The sequence below is a fragment of the Nyctereutes procyonoides genome, unplaced genomic scaffold (genome assembly GCF_905146905.1).
Source record: "Nyctereutes procyonoides isolate TBG_1078 unplaced genomic scaffold, NYPRO_anot_genome, whole genome shotgun sequence".
Lineage (NCBI taxonomy): Eukaryota > Metazoa > Chordata > Mammalia > Carnivora > Canidae > Nyctereutes > Nyctereutes procyonoides.
Genome location: NW_026575135.1, coordinates 18,311,200 through 18,331,147, shown reverse-complemented (window position 1 = coordinate 18,331,147; position 19,948 = coordinate 18,311,200). Strand labels below are relative to the sequence as shown.

General features: G+C 51.0%; 1 protein-coding gene across 1 annotated transcript in view; it reads left to right on the top strand.

Annotated features, from left to right (window-relative positions):
- The window catches only part of COL15A1 (collagen type XV alpha 1 chain), a 107,516-nt gene that overhangs the window by 19,695 nt on the left and 67,873 nt on the right, over window positions 1–19,948 (top strand). The window contains exon 3 of the mRNA XM_055301945.1: window positions 18,000–18,547. Within this exon, the coding sequence (XP_055157920.1) occupies window positions 18,000–18,547 (548 nt within the window). The remainder of the gene's footprint in view (window positions 1–17,999; window positions 18,548–19,948) is intronic.

The window sequence follows — 19,948 nt, the reverse complement described above, 5'->3', positions numbered from 1 at the left end:
TCTATTATCTCTCAACAGTGGAGATCAGATGAGAACTAGGCTAGTAGGTGCCTATTGAGCTAACGGTGCTGGTGGGATTACTATGGCAACAGCTGGCATTCATTAGAATTCTTTTGATTGATGACGAAAAATATTAGATGTTAGGGCAAGCCTGCAATCACTCTTGTCCAAAATCTGTTGAGCTCATTCATTCACTCACATGTGCATTATGTGTCCGTCCATCCATCCATCCATCCATCTATCCATCCATTCATCCACCCACCCATCTATTCATCCATCCATCCTTAGGCCAGTCCCATGCTAGGAGGGTGGGTGAAGTTGGAAGATACAGAAATGAAACCAGAACATGATATCTCTACCCTGAAGGGCTCACAGGCAGTGGGAGACATAGGCAAGTAAACAGATAATAACAGAATAGTGAGAAATCGGAGCTTCCTGGGAAACTCACACAGGGAGGATTTCTTGGCAAGATGAGGTGACTCATTTGTAGGCATCTGGAAGGAATGGGCCCTGAGGTCCAGCTTTCCAGTGTGGCTGAAGTGGACTTCCTTGGATGTCTTTAGGCCCCTTAAGTCCAACACAGGGCAAGGGGAGGCTGGAGAGGCAAGGGAAGTAGCTGTTGCCACCCCTCTGGAAGACATGGCTCCTTCTGCTCAGGACAGGTTTTCCCTGGGTACTAGCTCCCTTGGAGGCCATCAGCTTATTCCTGGCTGCAGAACCCTCACTTGATATGCCAAGGCCCTTGGGCTGGGGCTCCCAAGCCTCCCTGTATCCACTTCTCTCCAGCCTAGGGCCACTTGGCCACCTCACTCCAGGCCCTGGGGCCCTCCTGTTGTCAGTCAGTGGGTCTAGTCCCTCGGCAGACTCAGCATTCTATTGGCCTGGCTAGGAAGTCACTCATTTGCAGCTCATCATGGCCAAGGCCCTGCCTGGGTCCATCCCCTGGTCCCTGGTGGAGTCCTTCCCAATCCTATGCCTGGGTCCTGGCCCTGCAGACTTCTCTACTGCTAGCTATCTGCTCACATCTCCTGCTGTGTGGTTGCCTACCACTGACCTCTGTTCCGGCCTTAGACCCCAACCTTAGCCTGCACCAACACTGTATACAAGTGTCACCAACCTGAGGGTGATCATCACCTGGAGGACTAGTCCAAACGTAGACGCTGGCCTTTGCTGCAGAGTTTCTGATTCAGTAGGTCTGGAGTAGAGCCTGAGAATTTGTAGCTCTGAGTTCCCAGATGATGCTGTGGCTGCTGGCCTAGGAACCACACTTTGAGAACCATCAGTGTCATGGTTAAGCAGATGGGCTATGGGGCTTGAACCCAGCTATCTGGGTCCCAGATCTTGTCTCTGTCTTTTACCACCTATGTGAACCCACACCTCTACACCTCATCTAGATGAGTCTCCTCATCTATAAACCAGGCTCCCGTGAGCACGGAACGACCCAGTCGAGGTCCTACCTGGCGTACTACCGTACCGTAAGCATTCAGTGCATACATTCATTTCTTTGGCTGCTGTCACAAATTACTGCAGCTCATGTGGCTTAAAACAACAGAAATTTATTCTTGTACAGTTCTGGAGACGAGAAGTCCAAAATTAAGGTTTGGGGGTAGGGCCTTACCCCCTCTGGAGGCCTTAGGGGAGGATCCTTCTTGGCCTCTTTGGGCTTCCACTGGCTGTGCCAGATTCCTTGACTTGGGGTGGCCTCTCTCCAGGCTCTGCCTCCGTGGTCACAGTGTCTCCTCCCTTTTGTCTGTCAGATGTCCTCCGTGTGTCTCTTATAAGGACACTTGTCACTGGATTTCGGGCTCACCTGGGTAATCTGGGATGATCTCTTCATTTCAAGATCCTTAATATCTGCAAGGACCCTTCTTCCACATAAGATCCCATTCACAGGTTCCGGGGATGAGGACATATCTTTCCGGAGAGCCATCATCCCACCCACTGCAGTGAACATGGTCATTGTTATTGTTGTTGTTTCTTCCAGCAGCTGCAGTTAGGCCTGACTCCAGCTTCTTGCCCTGGGGTGGGGGGATCGAGTGGGGTGCTAAACCGGTTTCCAGGTTCTAGCTCCTCTGTGCTGGCCCTGCTTCTCAAGCCATTCCCAAGCTGGCAGGAGGTTCCCCTCAGGAGTGGCATTGGCCCCATTACAGTCTCTCTGTGTGTTCAGATTTCACCCATCTGAGGAAAACCACACTCTCAGCTCCTGGACACCTGTTTGGAGCTCTCTGTCCTTATAAATTATTCCTTATACCTGAGTTGGCTGCGCTTGACAAAGCACTTTGCCTTTCAGAACCACATGTGGCCCTCCCTGCAACCTAGAGATGGAAGTAGCATTTCCTCTCTGCAGGTGAGAAAGCTGAGACCCAGAGGGAAAGCTGCTCAGAGCTGCCTTTCAGGGCCGTTACAGTAGTAGTTCAGGGGAGAGGAAGGAAAGCTTATGTCATTGATAATAATGGCAATAACCATGACCAATGTGCTCTACTAAACAAATGTCTGCTCTTGCTAGGCCCTCCGCTGAGTGTTTTATATCTGTTATCTCAGGTCATTCTCAAGACTCTTTCCTGCGGTTGGGTGGCATTATTCCTATGTTATAGATTTAGAGCCTGAGGCTCAGAGAGGGGAAATGTTTTGTCCAACGTCACACAACTTTTAAGTGCAGTGCTGGGATTTGAAGCCAGAGCTGTCTTTCTCCCCAACATATGTCATCTTGTTTAGAGATCCTTCTCCCACCTCTGAAAATATGTCAGGTCAGCCAAGAGGAGAGATGTGGCCCTCCAGTGGCCAGCAGGCCTGGAGTCTTTGGCCCTCCCAGATCTGCTTAGAAGATAAAGCCCCTGAGAGACTGTCTCCGACTGGCAGCAGGGCCCTGTTCCTGGTAGCTGCTAGGGGGAAGCTGTGTTGGTACAAAGAGTGATGGGGGGTAGAGAGGCAGATAGGCCCAAGGTCACTGAGGGCTAACCAGGGCATGCTCCCTGGAGCGGGGCAGCCTTGGGGGGAAGTGACATTCCTGGAGAGGGCCAGATGAAGACCCAGCTCTTCACATCCAACAGATGAAGGCTTCACCCATTCTGAGACCTGAGAGCTGTGTGCTCTTGGGCAACTAACTTAACTGCTCTGTTTCCACATTTGCAGATTGGGGATGATAGGAGTGGGGTAGTTGTGAAGAACTCAGGGGCTGTGTCAGGGTGCCTGGGTGGCTCAGTCGGTTTAGCATCCAACTCTTGATTTTGGCTCAGGTCATGATCTCAGGGTTGTAAGATCAAACCCCGCATCAGCCTCTCTGCTCGGCTTAGAGTGTGCTTGAGATTATCTCTCTCCCTCTCTCTCTGCTCCCCCTGCTCGTGTGCGAGCTCTTTCTGTCTCCCAAGTAAATAAGTAAATAAAGTCTTAAAAAAGAGAGAGAGAGAACTTGGGGGCTGTGAATGAGCATCACCTTCACTAGCCCAGGCTACGCTGGGACCACCGTAATCAAAATCTCTGGGAGTGAGGCATGGGCAGTAGAGTTTTTGAAAATCTCCCCAGTGATTCTGCTGTGCAGCCAGAGTGGAGAACCACTGCCATGTGGGTAGAGCACTTCCACCCAGGACACAGGAAGGGCTCAATACATACGAGCTATCGTTTGGCATAAATGCATGCGTATGTTCATGACACTGACCTTTATTGGACACTTACCTGTGCCAGGCTCTGTGCCAAGCATCATCTGTACAGGCCAGGCTCTGTGCCAAGCATCATCTGTACAGGTCATCTATTCATATTTATCTAGCATTGCCTCTAAGAAAATGAGTCTGTTGGGTTCGATGCTTTGTGAAGACATGACCGAAATCTGATATTCTGAGGAGGTTTTACTGACGAGGGGGAAAATTCAGAAAATGTACCCACATGAGAGAAACTGAAACCCTATGAGTAGGAAGCATAGGCAAAGATCTCCAACCCCCCTCCCAAAAAAAAGATCTCCAAACCCTTAAATAGGTAGCTAGACTAGAGAGAGTGGGCTGCAGACTCTCCGTGGGCCCCATGGCCGACATCTTCCCTTGCAGTGCTCCCTCGTGAACATCAGTAACGTGGAAGGCTTGTGATGGTGGAGTTTTTTTGTTTTGTTTTAAGGATTTTATTTATTTATTCATGAGAGACACAGAGAGAGAGGCAAGGACACAGGCCAAGGGAGGAGCAGGCTCCCTGCGGGGAGCCCGATGTGGGATTCGATCCTGGGACTCTGGGATCATGACCCGAGCTGAAGGCAGCCGCTCAACCGCTGAGCCACCCAGGCATCAGATGGTGCGGGTTTTGTTGGTTTGTTTTTAGCTCCAGAACGCTTTCTTCCAGTGAGGCTGGGATTGGAACTGAACATATGAAGCAAATGAGGTCTGAGTGGCTTTGGTGTGAGTGTGTGTCCTTGTGAGTTAGCGTGTGAGAGTACCCACGGATGAGTGTGAGTGTGAGCAGACGAGTGTGTGTGTGACTTGGCATGTATAGGAGATGAGCGTGGGTGAGGGTGTCAGGGTGTGAGCACTCTCGTGTGCGTGTGCGTGTGCGAGTCTAGGCCTGCGTGCAGCTTCCTGTGTGCAGCCCCCACGTGCAGCCCCCGCATGCAGCCCCCTCCGGAGCCCCGGTCCCGCCCAGGGAGGGCAGCTGCAACCGGGGGTCCAGATGTCTGCGCTGACCCCACGCGGCCTCCGGCCTGGCTCTCGGGGCTCCGTCCCCTTCTGGGGGAACCCGGCAATTTTCCGCTCCCAGCAGGCCGCTGCGTGTTCCCCTCCCGTGCCCGGCAGGTGCCCTCGACAGGCCCCGTCCCCTCCCTGCTCGTTTTCCATGGGTTTTCCTCGAGGCGGGCGCCCTGAGCCGAGTCCTCCAGAGCTGCCCGCCGGGAGTGATGACTCACTGCGGTTGATGTCATCCTTGGGCTCCAGGGCCTCGTCACACTCAAAGAGCCTTTGTTCTTCCCCAAATGGAAAAGAAAGGTCGATAAATCGAGAAGAGTTGACTCAAAAACTCTTCCCTGATGCTCCTGTCTGCCCACACCTGCCGGACTTCATGCGCCACCTGGTGCATGTGGTCTCCGAGGTGGTGCTGGGCCCAGGCTTCTGGGACAGGCTTGGAAAAGACCCTCAGCTGCCCGGGACAGCAGGACCCACTGCATGCTCCCTAGGGCTTGCAGATGGCTCTGGCACCGGAGTCCATTTCTGTCCAGTCCGAGGCGTTAGTGTGTGTGTGCATGTGCGTGCGTGTGTGTGCGTGTGTGTGCATGTAGGAGGTGGTAGTGAGCAGACCTGGGTCACAGAATCAGGGAGTCAGAATACATCCTCTCCAGGCTAAACTCAGGTCCCTCATTGCCGGGCCTACTTATCCGATTATATTATTAATTCTTTAATGGCTAACAGTTGGAAGCTGGCTGGCGAGAGCGTGGGGGTGTGGGGCCCAGAGCTGGCCCAGTCCAGTTAGCTAGGACCCGCAGCGAGTCCTGGGTTTTCAGCTGTGCCAGCCCCCTGCTGGGCACGGCCCTCATGGTGCTGTCCTTTGTCACGATGACTCTGTGAGCCAGCTTCTGTTGCGGCCCCACCACAGCTCAGAGGAGTGAAGTGGCTTTCCCAAGGCCATATACGGCTTAGTGGCAGACTCAGGACTCAAGGCTGGGCGTGTCTGATAGCCAAGCCTGGGCTGGGGGAGGGAGGGTAACCCTTACTTGTGGCTGCCAACTGGGAGGGGGCATCAGACTTACCCAGGACAGACCCTGGAAGACACCGAGTCCACAGGAGGAAGGGCCAGGCAGGAGGGGGCAAACCTGTCTTGTTTTTTCTTTTTTTAAGCATTTTATTTATTCATTTGTTCATGAGAAACAGAGAGAGGCAGAGACACAGGCAGAGGGAGAAGCAGGCTCCCTGCGGGGAGCTGATGTGGGACTGGATCCCAGGACCCCTGGATCATAGGACCCTGGATCATGACCCAAGCCGAAGGATGATGCTCAACCACTGAGCCATCCAGGTGCCCAGACCTCTGTCTTTTTAAAAGCTCCCTGGGTGACTCTGATGTGTGACTTGGGCAGGAACCTTCATGCCACACTATACCACCCATTCTGATCTGAATCCCAACTTAAATTGTTTATTATCCTTCATGGCCTTAAAGTGATCATGAACTTCTCCAAGCCTCAGTTTTCTAACCTGTAAAATGGGGATAATAATATGACCTGCCCCAAAGAGAGTCAGTAGGAAGATGAAATGATTCATGGGATGCTTGTTGAGCGGCGCCTGTCACACAGCAAGCCCACGGTGAATCTTAGCTGCTGATGTTATTTCTTGTCTTCATGTATAGGTCTCCTTGCCAGGCTCTGCCTCCACTGGGGACTGAGATGGGTCTGCATGGTCTATGCCCAGAAGCCCACACGTGGTCCTATCAGAGAGGGAAGGGAACGCACCACCAGAATGCAGAGAGATGAGGATGTTGGAGTGGAGGGATAGGTGGGGGGCCCCGGGGAGACAGAGGTGTGCAGCTGTACCTGGGGGAGTCCCGAGGGCAGCCCGGGAGGCCGTGGCTTGTAATTGGGCAGAGCCCAGCGTGAAGTCTTCCGTGCTGGCTCCTGCACTGGGGCTTCAAGTGGGTTGCTTCCTCTCTCTAGGGCTTGATTTCCTCCTCTTTGAAATGAGAGAGTGATCATGCCTTGCCTCTTCCCCTGGTGGAGGAGGGGATGCTCTGGAAGCCAGAGAGGGTGCTGGGTGGGGGACAACTTCTTCCTGCCGGGTGGGCAGGGGCAGACAAGCCGCAGTGCCCACACCTCGTCCGTCTCCACCCACGTCCAGGCACCTTCAAAGCCATCCTTCTCTCACTTTAGGCCAAAGGCCTGAGAGAGCAAAAGAACGAGAGAGAGAGAAAGAGAGGGAGGAGAGCTCACACAGTAACTTCATTGAGCGTGAAAATTCCTATGCTATATATGAAAACCGGCAAAGGGAAGGAGGCGTTCTAAGTTTACATGTAGAAAAATGCTCTTCTGTAATTCAGAAAAATGAGGTCTTTGATTGTTGCCAAGCCCAGGTCTCCTTTCTGAGTTGTTCCAGGATTTTTTTCCCCCCTGGCAAGAAAATGGTTCTTTTTCTACGAAATGCATTGGGTGGCAGGTTTTTCTAAGAACCTCTTGCATCGTTGCTGGGTGCAGATGGATCCCATGCAGCACAAATTCTGTTGTTCCTTTTCCTCGGGAAGGGAGTCAGGTAGAGCTGGGAGCCTCTGCGGGCTCCAGCCTGGGTGGAGCAATGCTTCCTCCCAGGCGGAGTTGTGACATTTTTTTGGGCACAGCGCTCCATGCCTCTGGCCAGGCTGTGCTGCCCAAAGACAGGACGTCTGTGGGGCGGGCTGAGTTTGACTCCCTGCTGGAGTCATTCCTTCCAGGCCCGAAGGCTGTGGGTTGGAGGAACAGACAGTGAATGAACAGTGGTTAGAGAAGCTGGAAATCAGCTGCGAGAGACAAGAAGGATGCAGGAAGGAGACTCACAGACCTGGTGGGGAGTGGGGGGGGGGCATGGAAACCATCATCCTGAGGCTCAGAGAGAAGGGATTGCTCAAGGTCATACATTGAGCTAGTGGCCGTCCGCCTCCAGGCCAGCAGTTTCCCCCACACCATGCTTCACAGAGGCCATGATGCAAGAGTCAAGGCCGCCTGTGGGTGGTCCCAGAGTGCAAAGTAGGGCCCAGCCTGGTGGGTGTGAGCTAAGGGAGACCTCCTCAGTCCATCAGGAGAAAGATATCTGAAGACTAAAGACTGCCCAGCAGTGGTCAGGGTGGTCCCCAGTAGTGGAGATGTGCACACAGAACACTTGCACATGGCCTTTTGGTGGGTATGCGGTGGAGGAAACACCCTTTTCAGACAGTGAGCTGTACTCTCCTTGCATAGAGTCTGTGGCTTGCTCCACTCCCAGCTTCCTGTCACTGTGGGGAAGTGAGAGGAAGGGAAGCCACAGGCCAGGAGGTCTGATTTGATAACCCAGAGTCCTCAGGGACCATATGTCTGGAGGGGTATCCAAAGGGATGAGAAGGAACAGTCCTGGGAAGATGCAGGAACATCTCCTTCCCAGGCAGGATGGCCTGAGAAGGAGCAAGAGGAGAGATGCTTGGTTCTCGGAGGCTCCCCAGTTTATGCTGCTGGAGCAGAGGAGGTATTGGGGAACTCCTTTTTTCTCAGAGCCTGAGTATAGGGGCTCCCAGGTAGTCACCCCCACTTTACCTACACTCCCTTAAGCCTACTGGCTCCAGCCCCAGGCCACAGCAGCATGGGATCCTCTAGACCCCCTGTGCCTTGCCTCCCGTGGAGTACGCCAACCAGCTCGAATACATCTGGGAGGGTGGCCACCTAAGCTGACTGAAGTGTCCCGTAGGTCTTAGCAGCCACAGGTGGAAATGAGAGAGGTGAGGAGGGGGCACCTTGTGCTTTCCCAGGCAGCCAGCATAGGAAAAGTGAAGAGGGTGGGAGGTAGGCCTCTAAGTTCTAGGCCTGGCGTGGCCGCAGCGACCTGCATGACCCCAGGCCTGCTGTGTGGGGACCTCCCAGGCCCCTGACTCTGATTCTGGTGTTGGGATGCCTGTCCTCGCTGTTTCCCCAGGCGGCAGTGTCCCCCGCAACTGCAGCCTGGGAAGCCTCCCTTGGGTTTCACGGAGGCGCAGTTCTCCAGGTGGCCACCAGGGGCCGCTGCCACGCAGGATCCCGGGGTGTCCTCAGCCCCCCTCCCCGCTGGCTTCGCCGCAGCCCTAGTTGACCTGGAGCCAGAGGAACGCTCCGGAGCTCCTTCCGGCCTTAAATGCTAACAAGCGCGAGCCCTGGGCGCAGGTCCCAGATGATCATCTGTGAGATGGAGCTTTGCGAAGCCAAATGCAGTTCCCTGGGGAGGCGAGGCCCCAGAGCCGCAGACTAGCCCCAGGCACTGCCCCAGCACCCCGCATAGGGAAGGGCTGATCCAGCCCATTGCACAGAAGGAGAAACCAAGGTGTGACGGAGGGAGATGAGATGCAGATGTCCTGGAGTCTGTGGCCGCCAAGAGCAGAGGGAAGGGTTCCGGTTCTTCACCTCCTCTGGCCAGGTTGCTGTCGTCTCAGTGGAAGGAAAACCTGAACCCTGCCCTGTTTGTTTCTTCATCGCTAGGAATCTGCCCTGGTTTCCATGGAAACTGGCTTTGGACCCCTGGGAGGAAAGTTGCACCCTGCAGTGACTGACTGTTCAGATTTTCCTCTGCTGGGTCCATCTCTGTCTGCCGCCTCCTCCCTGTGCCCTCGGGAGGGGCCGCCTAGAGCTGTGCTCAGGAGCCTGAGCCAAAGACGTGGGGCACAGGGGCCTCTGTCCCCTTTCATCAGGCCTTGGGCGCAGAGGGCCTGCTCCTGTGCTCAGCCCTGATTTGAGTATTTAGAGGAGGGATTGATGCTGTGGCTCTGTGTATGGGGTGCGAGGAGGGCTCCCTTGTCTTGGAGTGCAGCTGAGCAGGGGCAGGAAGTGGGAAGGTGAGGCTCTTCCTAGATGATTTGGCTCTGAGAAGATGGAAATAGGGGGAACAGCATGAGCAGAGACAGAGACAGGGGAGAGGGGAGAATGAAGAGATGAAGCAGAGGGCGTCTTCACTGGAATTTTGACTTGATTTTGCCGGAACTAGGGAGCCATGGAAGCCCTCGGAGCTTGTAAGTAGCATGAATGGATGACTACGAACCAAGACACCTGGATCGTGAGCTTCCTGAGTGCCTGCATTCTTGCTTCAGCATCATATCCCCGGTGGCACACAAGCCAAATCTGGGGACTTTATAAATATTTATCAATTCATGGATTGGAAAAGTGGGTTGAAAAATCCCCATTGGAGATGAAGCTCTCTTTATGCATTAATGAAGTGAGAGATGAAGACTGAAGTCAGAGTCAGCCCCAGGAGGTATTTTGAAGCCAGAGAAGCTACTTAGAATATGTCAGAGTGGCTGTGGCTCCAAGAGTCCATCTTGTCTAGCTCCTTGATGTGCACATGGGGAAACTGAGGTCAGGGATGGAGAACAGCTTGCCCAGAAGCACAGATGAAGTCAGGGGTGGAGCTGGGACTCAACTGAAGAGTCCTGCATCCCCCACCTGGGCCTCTCTCAGTGCCCCATGCTGTATCCATGCCCAGAGGGCTCCCTGGGACCTGGCACTGTGGGAATGGGAGGGAGCTTGGATCTCCAGGTGATGGATGAACATGCAGTGGGGTCCTTGGTAGAGGTGGGGCCCGAGCCTGATCCCACTAGCCTTAACCAGGGCCTCAGATCCTGAGCCTGGCACTTCCTGTGTGCTAAGCATTTTAGATGTATTATTTCACACAGCTGTCTATGGAGAATAGGTATCATTATCTGTGGAGAAGTGTGGGCCCTTCGTGGGAAGGGGCCCAGGTTCCCGAGGCCAGAGAGTTCCAGGATCAGCCCCTGTGAGCACTGCCCCCTCTGGGATTGCCTCCTCCCTCCCGATAGTGGGATGTCTTCCCACCAGCTGTGACCCCCACCCTCCCAATTCCCACCCAGCACAGAGCCATCCCAGGACAAGCCCGTGGACCAAGCCGCTGGGCCTGTTTGTCTTGGCTCTCTGGCTTCTCTCCCCTCCCTGGTGGCCGCCTAAGCAGGTGGCCCTCCTGCAGAAGCCAAGGGGAAATGAGCCAGCAGGCCCAGGCGCAGTGCTGAGCGGGGGGTCACTCCAGGCCAGGGGTCGCTCCCCCCACGCCACGCCACAGGACACTGCGTTTGGAGGGAGGTGGGGGTTGCTGAGAGCAGAGCTGGGCTGACTCGGGCTTCCTGCAGATTGCAGTTGGCTCCCTCTCTGGCTAACCCAGTGGAAACAAGGCCTGTGGCCAGGCTCCTGCACACTCGTCTGCCCTCACACAGCTGGGGCCTGGGCAGCAGGAGGGCAGGGGACCGTCAGGGAAGGTTCTCTTTGCAGACTTTGCCTCTTGCTCAGCTTATACCTTGCAATCCAGTAGAATACCAGCCGCTACCATTTGCTGAGCATTGGCACTTCCCACCCTTCGTTTCATCTGATTCCCCACATGTGAGATGAGCTGAATGTCCTCACATCACCGCTCAGTCATCCACCCAAAGGCTGCCGACTTGGTGGTAAATGGCAAAGGCTGGATCCGAACCCGGCTCCGTCCAATGCCAAGAATCCTCCTCTGCAGGTGGCTTCCTCTGCCCACTCTCCAGATGGCCGGCCAACGGCCTGTGCCCAGAGGGGCTGGGACAGCAGCGCAGAATTACACCTCCCCCTGTCCATCCTTACTCGCTGCTCATCTGCCACTTCCCGGCGGTGGCTTACAGTCACAGAACTCCCTCCCTGACCATCCATTTTCCTATCTATAAAACAAGGAGGTTGGATAGATTTGTGATTTTTTTTTTTTAAATGCAGGATTCTTTGGAGACATAAAGGAATCCCAGAATTGCCACGTGGAAGTGCTGGGCTGGTTTAAGCAGGCTTCCTGGCCTCTCTGCCTCTGCCCCGGGTCCCCTGAACCCCCACATGTCCCTGAAACCCTGGGGACACCACTTGGAAACCAGCCATGACTGGATGAGAGGCTCTGGCCCATTTACTCCCTGTGGGGGGGGGGGGATACTTTCTCCAGACTTGGAGCAGCCCACCGGAAAGGGGCTTGCCTTCTTCTCAGTAGGGGGGAGATTGGATGGGGATGGGGGGGGGTAGGAGGGTGTAGAGCTTCACACTAGTTCAGGGAAGCAAAAAGCAGGGCTGTCAGCAGGATGCTCTTGGTTTTATTTTGTTTTTATCTTTCAACCTGGAGGGGAGAAAAGATATCTCAGTGGGGTGTTTGCTTTTATTTCTTTTTTCTTTTCTTTTCACTCTTTCTGTTGCCTTTCTTTTTCTACAGAGACAAGGCCACATCTGAGTGAGGAAAAGCAAGGAGGGAAGCTTTCATAATTTCTAAAAGGGGATGGGAGGAGTTAATGTCTTTAAAATATGTAAATGTCTTTTTTCACACCATGTATATGGTATAAGATTTCAAAAAGTACAAGAGTATCCAGAGAGAAGAAAGTCTCTCATTCCCCAGCCACCAACTCCCTTCCCTGGAGACAATCCCGAGTCCCAGTTTCTTATGTATCCTTCCAGAGGTATTCTGACATATATTTAAGCATCTATATATTTATATATGAAATATGTATTAATATAAGTATTTCTAACAGATAGTGATTCTGCTCTGCACCCCTTTTTGGGTCTATTTTTACTTAATACATCTTGTTGATTGTTTCATATTAATACCTAAGGAATCACTCTTTTTAAAGGCTGCATGGTATATCAAAACTCATTATTTATTTAACCATTCCTGAGGATGGTCAGTTCTATACATTCTAAACAATACTGCAAGGGATATTCTTTTTTTTTTTTTTGCAAGGAATATTATTGTATATGCTATTTCACATATGTGACTTTGTTAAAAAAAAATCCATGAAGGTATAATTCCTGGATCAAAAAGCCCATGTTTATTGTGATTTTGAGAAATATTGTCAAAGTGCCTCCCACAGACATGATAGCAGTGTGTGGTCCCACCAGCAGTGTATGAAACCTCCTGTTTCCTCGCAGCCTTGCGTCTATTTGACGTTCTGATGTTTGCCAATCTGAGAGGGAAAATGGCATCTCTTCGTAGCCCTAACTTCTATTTCTTTCCTGAGTGAGGTATCTTTTCATATGTTTAAGAGCCATTTTATTTTTTTTATTTATTTATGATAGCCACACACACACACACACACAGAGAGAGAGAGGCAGAGACACAGGCAGAGGGAGAAGCAGGCTCCATGCACCGGGAGCCCGACGTGGGATTCGATCCCAGGTCTCCAGGATCGCGCCCTGGGCCAAAGGCAGGCGCCAAACCGCTGCGCCACCCAGGGATCCCTTAAGAGCCATTTTAGATATTTTTTTCACGGTGGAAAGAATTTCCCTATTTTTTTCCCATTTTTCCATGGGGCTGTTGCTCTCCTGTTTATTCATCTGTTTTGTGTGTTAGGTAACTAGTTTGTCATCTGTGATATATGTAGCAAATATTTCTGTCCAGTTTGGAATTTTATTTGACACCTGTTTGGGAACTTTTGTTGCCATGCAGAACTCGAAGAATTTCTGTGCAGTTAAATTTAAAGGATTGATCAACCTTTTCATTTATGCCTTCTGGGATTTCTCATACTTAAAATTAATTCCTGTCTTAATGCATGTCGAAAACTGGAGAGGGGAATCATTGGATGGAAAATCAGTTCTGAGTTCGTAGCCAGCAGTCCCCTCCTTCCTTGAATCTCACCTTTACCTTTTGTAAAATGAGGGGTTTGACTTTAGTCATTCATTCATTCATGCATTCATTCATTCATTCATTCATCAGAACTAGTCTGGATACTGGGAACACAGAGATGAATGGTGTGGTCTTTGTTTTCCTAGTCTAACAGGGAGAGAGATAAAGTGACATGTCGTGTGCTATAAGGGCTGAGGGAGGATTCCAGTGTGTACTGAGAGGGCATCTAATGCAGCCTCCTGAGGGGAGGAGGATGTGGGTGCAGGAGGTGAAAGAGGTGATTTCAGGGGAGGTGAGGCCGGGCCTGAGTCTTGAAGGATGAGAAGGAGTTCTCTTCTGGCAAAGTAACTGGGTGGGGTGAGATGGGGTGTCTGGCATAGGGGACTGCACTTGCTCTAGAGCAGGGAGGAGCGGCCACAGCATGGGGCACTCCAGAGACTGTGTCAAGGCATGCTGGAGAGTAGGGAGTGTGGCTGGGTCCCAACCACAGGACAGGAGGCAATGGCCTGACACTGACCCTGTCCAAGGGAGGGCCCTGGGCTGGGTGGCCTTGGGAGGCTTCTCAGCAGGGCACCAATGTGATCAGATTCGCTCTTTGTTGAGGAGGGGTAATTGTTTTCACTAAGACATTGTGACATATTTTCCATCACATGTTTTATAAACAATACTACAATGAGTATCTTTAAATATCACTTAGTTTATGAAGTAAACATTACCCCCCCCCAAAAAAAAAAACTGGAAGAAGAAGAAGAAGAAGAAGAAGAAGAAGAAGAAGAAGAAGAAATCATCATTATTGTTGAAAAGCCACAGAGGCTGCTCCCATAGCTCATCTTCCTGCCTCCCCTGAAATGTTGGTCAGAATATGCTGCTGGTGGGCACAGTGGCGTCTTAAATGTTCTTACTACCAAAAAAGAAATGGTAGTTGGGTGATATTGGTGTTACCTAAAGATGTGGTGGTAATCATGTTGCAATACAGAAATAAATCCAATCAACATATTGTATATCTTAAACTTATACAATAGTATACATCACTGATGTCCCAATTTTAAAAATCAGCACAGTTGCTTCAGAGGACATGGTAGCAGCAGTCAGTGAAGTTGCAGGGGTACATCCCCACATCGAGCAATCATTCCACCCGCCGGGTGAGCACGAGGAGATGTGTATGAGAAGCCCATAGCAGTAGAGTTTTGAATAGTGATGAAAATCTCCCTTCCCACCAACAGAAAAGTGAGCCACACTCTGTATGGCTTGTTGATACCGTGGAGTGTTATTGTGAAAGCATAAGATCAGAGCCACATGTGTCAATAAAGATCAATCTTCAAAATGCAATGTTGAGTGGGAAAAAATTGTCAGAGGAGTCCACGTCAGTATACCAACTCTGATGAGAGGTTTAGAGACGTGCACTGTGGTTGCACCTTCCGTCACAGATGTACATGCTCATGTAGTAAACATATAAAGACAATGCATGGGAATATGTACCCCACACCCCGCAGAGAGACTGCCTTTGGAGTGTGGCCAGGGGACTAGGATTGGACAGTGCCCAAGAGCTTCTGCCGAATCAGTACTTTCTTAAGCAGAGTGCTGGCTCATGCCTGTTCTTCATAATATTCTTCAGAAATGGTTTTAATAATATATTCTATTTAACTTAGTATTTCCCCAAATTATCATGTATTTCAGCATGTAATCCATATACACGTGATTAATGAGATATTTTACATTCTTTTCTCAAAACTGAGTCTTTGAAATCCAGTTCATATTTTACACGTGAGGTGCACCTCAGTTGGGACGACCCTCATTTCAAGTGCTCAAAAGCCACACTTGGCTAATGGTTATCATACTGGACAGTGTGGGGTTAACACATCTCTGTTAGGGACTGTATCAGGGGCCCTCTGAGATTCCTTTTGAACCTGAAAGTTGAAGATGATAATGATGATGATGATGATTGCCACCATGACTGAGCATGTGCCAGCGCTTCATACTATTTAATCCTCTCATTTAATTATTCCTTTTTAAAATAATGGCTAAATGGAGTGCCTAGGTGGCTCGGTTGGTTAAGCATCTGCCTTCGGCTCAGGTCATGATCCCGGGGTCCTGGGATGGAGCCCCACCTTGGGTTCCCTGCTCAGTGGGACTCTGCTTCTCCCTCTGCCCCTTGCTCTCACTTGTGCTTTCTCTTTCTGTCTCAAATAAATTAAAATATTAAAATAAAATAAATGGCAAAACATAAATACACAAAATTGGCCATTTTAACATTTAATACGTGTCCCATTATTTATGGTTTTTGGTAGGTCTTAAGTATTTTGTACTAACTTTGTGACACATACACAGAGCAGCTAGCTGCTGACTTTGTGCAACCCTCTCTGTGGGTGCTGAGGGTGGGGCACTGGAGTCCAGGCATCTCTCTCTCCCATCCTTCAGGGACAGTTGAACTCCTGGACCACCCAGAATTCAGTCGCACCCTCGTGCTGCTAAAGGATCATTGGCATGGCAGGCCAAGCAGGTTGAGCTCCCCCCAGAACCTCTGCAAGGGAGCCCCCATCTTGAGAGACTGAGGCAGTGAACCAGCCTGAGGTCAGACCAATCATGGCTTAAAAACATCTGCTACTTACTGTGTCACCTCGGAGAGTCACTCCATCTTCCCAAGCCTCAGTTCTTCATCTGCAGGATGGGAGAATGGAAGTTAATCCCCGGGGCTGTGGTGAGGACTAAGTAAAATCATGTATGAAAAACTTGGTCGTCTTTATTCTGTATGGGGAGCTCAAGGGCACAGAGGCAGGGTGTCCAGGCGCCCATCTTGGCCCTCGCCTTGTCAGCACAGTGGGGTCAATAACCCCTGTCCATCAACCACTTGGACTTGTTGCGTGGTTGTAATAAAAGGCAGAAGTTGGGGCACCTGGGTGGCTCAGTTGGGTAAGCATTTGCCTTTGACTCAAGTCATGAACCCAGGGTCCTGGGATTGAGCCCCTTGTCGGGCTCTCTGCTCATCTGCTCAGAGGGGAGCCTGCTTCTTCCTCTCTCTCCCTCTACCTGCCATTCCGCCTGCTTGTGCTCCCTCTCTGTCAAATAAATAAATAAATAAAATCTAAAAAAAAAAAAAAAAGGAAAGAGTAGTGAATGTTTATTGCATTACCACCTCATTTACCAAGTTACACAGATGGTCTCACTCAATCATTTTCATGGGGCTCATATCATAGAGGAAAACATGGCCTTGCAATAGTGAAATGACTCACCCAAGGTCACACACCTAATTAGTTGTTCAGCCAGACAGGGACAAGTTGGTAAACTGAAAGGCAGGCTTGATTTACTACATGGAGCTTTACTCCCAGTGCCCTTGAAGGCTTGAGTCTTCTCTGGACATAAACTCAAGTCCCCCGTTGTCACTCAGGCTCTCAAGGTCCTCTGACCTTTGGCTGTAACCCAGGCAGTCACCAGGGTCTGCTTTCCCCCTTGACCTCTGGGGAAGAACCCTGCTCGATTCTGACCCTCCCTCATCTCCTCATTGGGCTGAATCCTCAGGATCTGGCTTCACTTCTGAGGCCTAAGTGTCCTGCATGTCCATTGTCCTGCCCGCAGGGGTCCAGTCCACCTGTCCCCAAGACCTGCCTTCCTGTCTCACTGCTGGCATCGTGGACATCTCCTCAGGAATGGGTGCACATCACACAAGGCAGCCCAGAGCCTGTTCCCAGGGCACCAGGGTTGGGCCAATCAAGGCTCCTTAGACTGGGGGCCTTTCCAGGCCACCACAATGGAACCCTAGGATTTCAGCTGGATAAGAGCTCAGACCCTGGGGTCAGATTCTCTGGCTTTGAACCCTGAGGGAACTTACCTTGGGCAAATTTCTTAATTTCTCCTTGAAGTCAAATGAAGCTAAGGGTACTTCCCCTCCCAGAGTTATCATGAGGATGAAAAATGAGCTAATGTATGTGAAGAGTTTAGCGCAGGGCTCCACGCAGAAGGAGAACTCAGGGAATGTCCCTGTTGATGATGATGAGAATTCCAACAGCCCTGAAGTCTAGGAACACTTCACCTTGTCCCAGCTTCTCCCCATAACCCTGGGGGCACTTCAACAGTAGACCTCGTTCAAAACAAACCAACCTACCCAGTTTTATAGAGAGAAACGAGGAACAATCTGTAAGTTGATGGGAGAACTTTATATAGTCCTCGAATATTCTAGGAAATACTTTAAAATGTTTTCCAAACTGCAGTCAGGACTTTTTAGTGGGTAATGAAATTAATTGAGTGGGTCATTGCCAGCATGCTTTTAATTATTCTATTTATTTGAGAGGGGAGGGGCAGAGAGAGAGGGAGAGAGTCCTAAGCATCTCCCTGTTGAGCACGGAGCCCAGCTTGGGGCTCAGTGTCGTGAGGCTGAGCCAAAACCAAGAGTCAGACGTCTGCTCAACTGACTGACCCACCCAGGCGCCCCTCCAGCATGCTTTTAATAAATGAGGAAAAGAATTCCCCAAAGGAAAATTTCGGAGTGCCTGGAGAGTACTGAAAGTAAATAATGTTTTATGAAACATTGTTTTGGGGTTACAGATATGTTTATTGAAACGGGCCTATTGGGTTGCAATATAAATGCATTTCTTATTGTGGGTCATTGTCAAAAAAGTTTGTAAACCGGTAAGGAAGGAACTCCAGGGAGGTTTCTGAGGGATCCCATTTCCCTTTTTTTTTTCCTCCCCATTTTCAAGCATTGTGGAATATATGTGTGAGGCATGGCCTCTGTCTCCTTCCCTGCAGAGTTGGCTTCCCAGGGCCCCCTGGACCTCACGGAGCTCATCGGTGTCCCGCTGCCCTCATCTGTGTCCTTTGTCACGGGCTATGGTGGCTTCCCAGCCTACAGCTTCGGGCCTGGTGCCAACGTCGGCCGCCCAGCCAGGACCCTCATCCCACCCACTTTCTTCAGGGACTTCGCCATCAGCGTCACAGCGAAGCCCAGCAGTGCCAGCGGTGGGGTGCTCTTTGCTATCACTGATGCCTTCCAGAAGGTCATCTACCTGGGCCTGCGGCTTTCGGGTGTGGAGGATGGTGGCCAGCGGGTCATCCTCTACTACACGGAGCCAGGCTCCCACGTGTCCCATGAGGCTGCTGCCTTCCTGGTGCCTGTGATGACCCACCGGTGGAACCGCTTTGCGGTGATCGTCCAGGGCGAGGAGGTGACCCTCCTCATGGACTGTGAAGAGCACAGCCACATCTCCTTCCAGCGGTCCTCCCGGGCCTTGGCTTTCGAGCCCAGTGCAGGGATCTTCGTGGGCAATGCAGGAGCCACGGGGCTGGAGAGATTCACCGTGAGTCTAAGCTCTGTGGATCCGGGAGGCCGCTGGACACTGTGCAAGAAACACAAGCCATTGTTCTTGTTATTATTTTATTCTTTCTTTTTTAAAGATTTTATTTATTTATTCATGAGACACACACACACACACACACACACACACACACAGAGGCAGAGACACAGGCAGAGGAAGAAGCAGGCTCCATACAGGGAGCCCGATGCGGAACTCGATCCTGGGACCCCAGGATCACTCCCTGAGCCAAAGGCAGACATTCAACCACTGAGCCACCCACGGATCCCTCATTATTTTATTCTTAAAGCCTCAAAGAGGCAGGCATGTGTGGTGGGATGAGCACTAGTCCCAGAACCCAAAACCTAGATTCCAGTCCTAGGTTTCCAATTTATTCTGATGACTCCAGAACGTGGATTCTCTGATCCTCTCTGGGTTTTCTTATCTGTACACAACGATGAGAAAGTCTGCACCATGGAGTGGTAGAGTCAAGTGGGATGGCCTGAGGGAAAGCTCTCTGTGCATTTTCAGGCATTTATAAAAGGAGGATAGTTTATTATTTTTTCAGTGATCTTACCTTGGGAGAGAAGTGCCAGGTGCATTTAATTTTTGCCAAGGTAGAAGAAGCTAGAATGCCAGAGTGAAAGGTAGTTTCTCTCTCTCCTTTTGGACAATATTCTCTGAAAAAATAGCAGAAAATTGCCCTGTCAAACAGGCTTTATTTTTTTTTAAGATTTAAAAAATTATATTTATTCATGAGACACAAGAGAGAGGCAGAGACACAGGCAGAGGGAGAAGCAGGTCCCTTGTGGGGAGCCTGATATGGGACTTGATCCCAGGTCTCCAGGTTCACGCCCTGGGCCAAAGGCAGGCACCCAACCGCTGAGCCAACAGGTGTCCCAAAAGAAGCTTTTATGCATAAGCCATTCTAAGAAAATCCCTTTTATTGCAGTTATGCATCCAGTCAGCACACATACTCGTACCTTACCTAACCAGTACTAAATGGTACCGTGGGGCAGAGTTTTTGGGTTTATTTGTAGTTTAGTGGGAGACGGTGAGTGAATCTGAAGAAGTTAAAATCCAATTACAGTTTTTTAACACTCACTTTGGGAGCATCATGGAAAACCAACTGTCAGGGTGGAGAGAGGAGGCAGGAGTGGAGGCAGGGAGGCTGGCTGGTCTTTCTTCTTCACACGAGGGCTCTGGCCAAGAAACTTTGAGCTATAGGGGAAAGACACTTTCTGGGTGAGGGAGATGGACGTGCATCTTAGGGCCTGTCACCAACAGGCTAGGGATCTGGATCCAGTTAGGGGGCTTCTGTGTTAGCCTGTGCTCTGAACACAGTACTCCCCTGGGGCTTCTGCAGCTAGTGGAGCTCATATTATATTGGCCCAAGGAGAGTCCCCC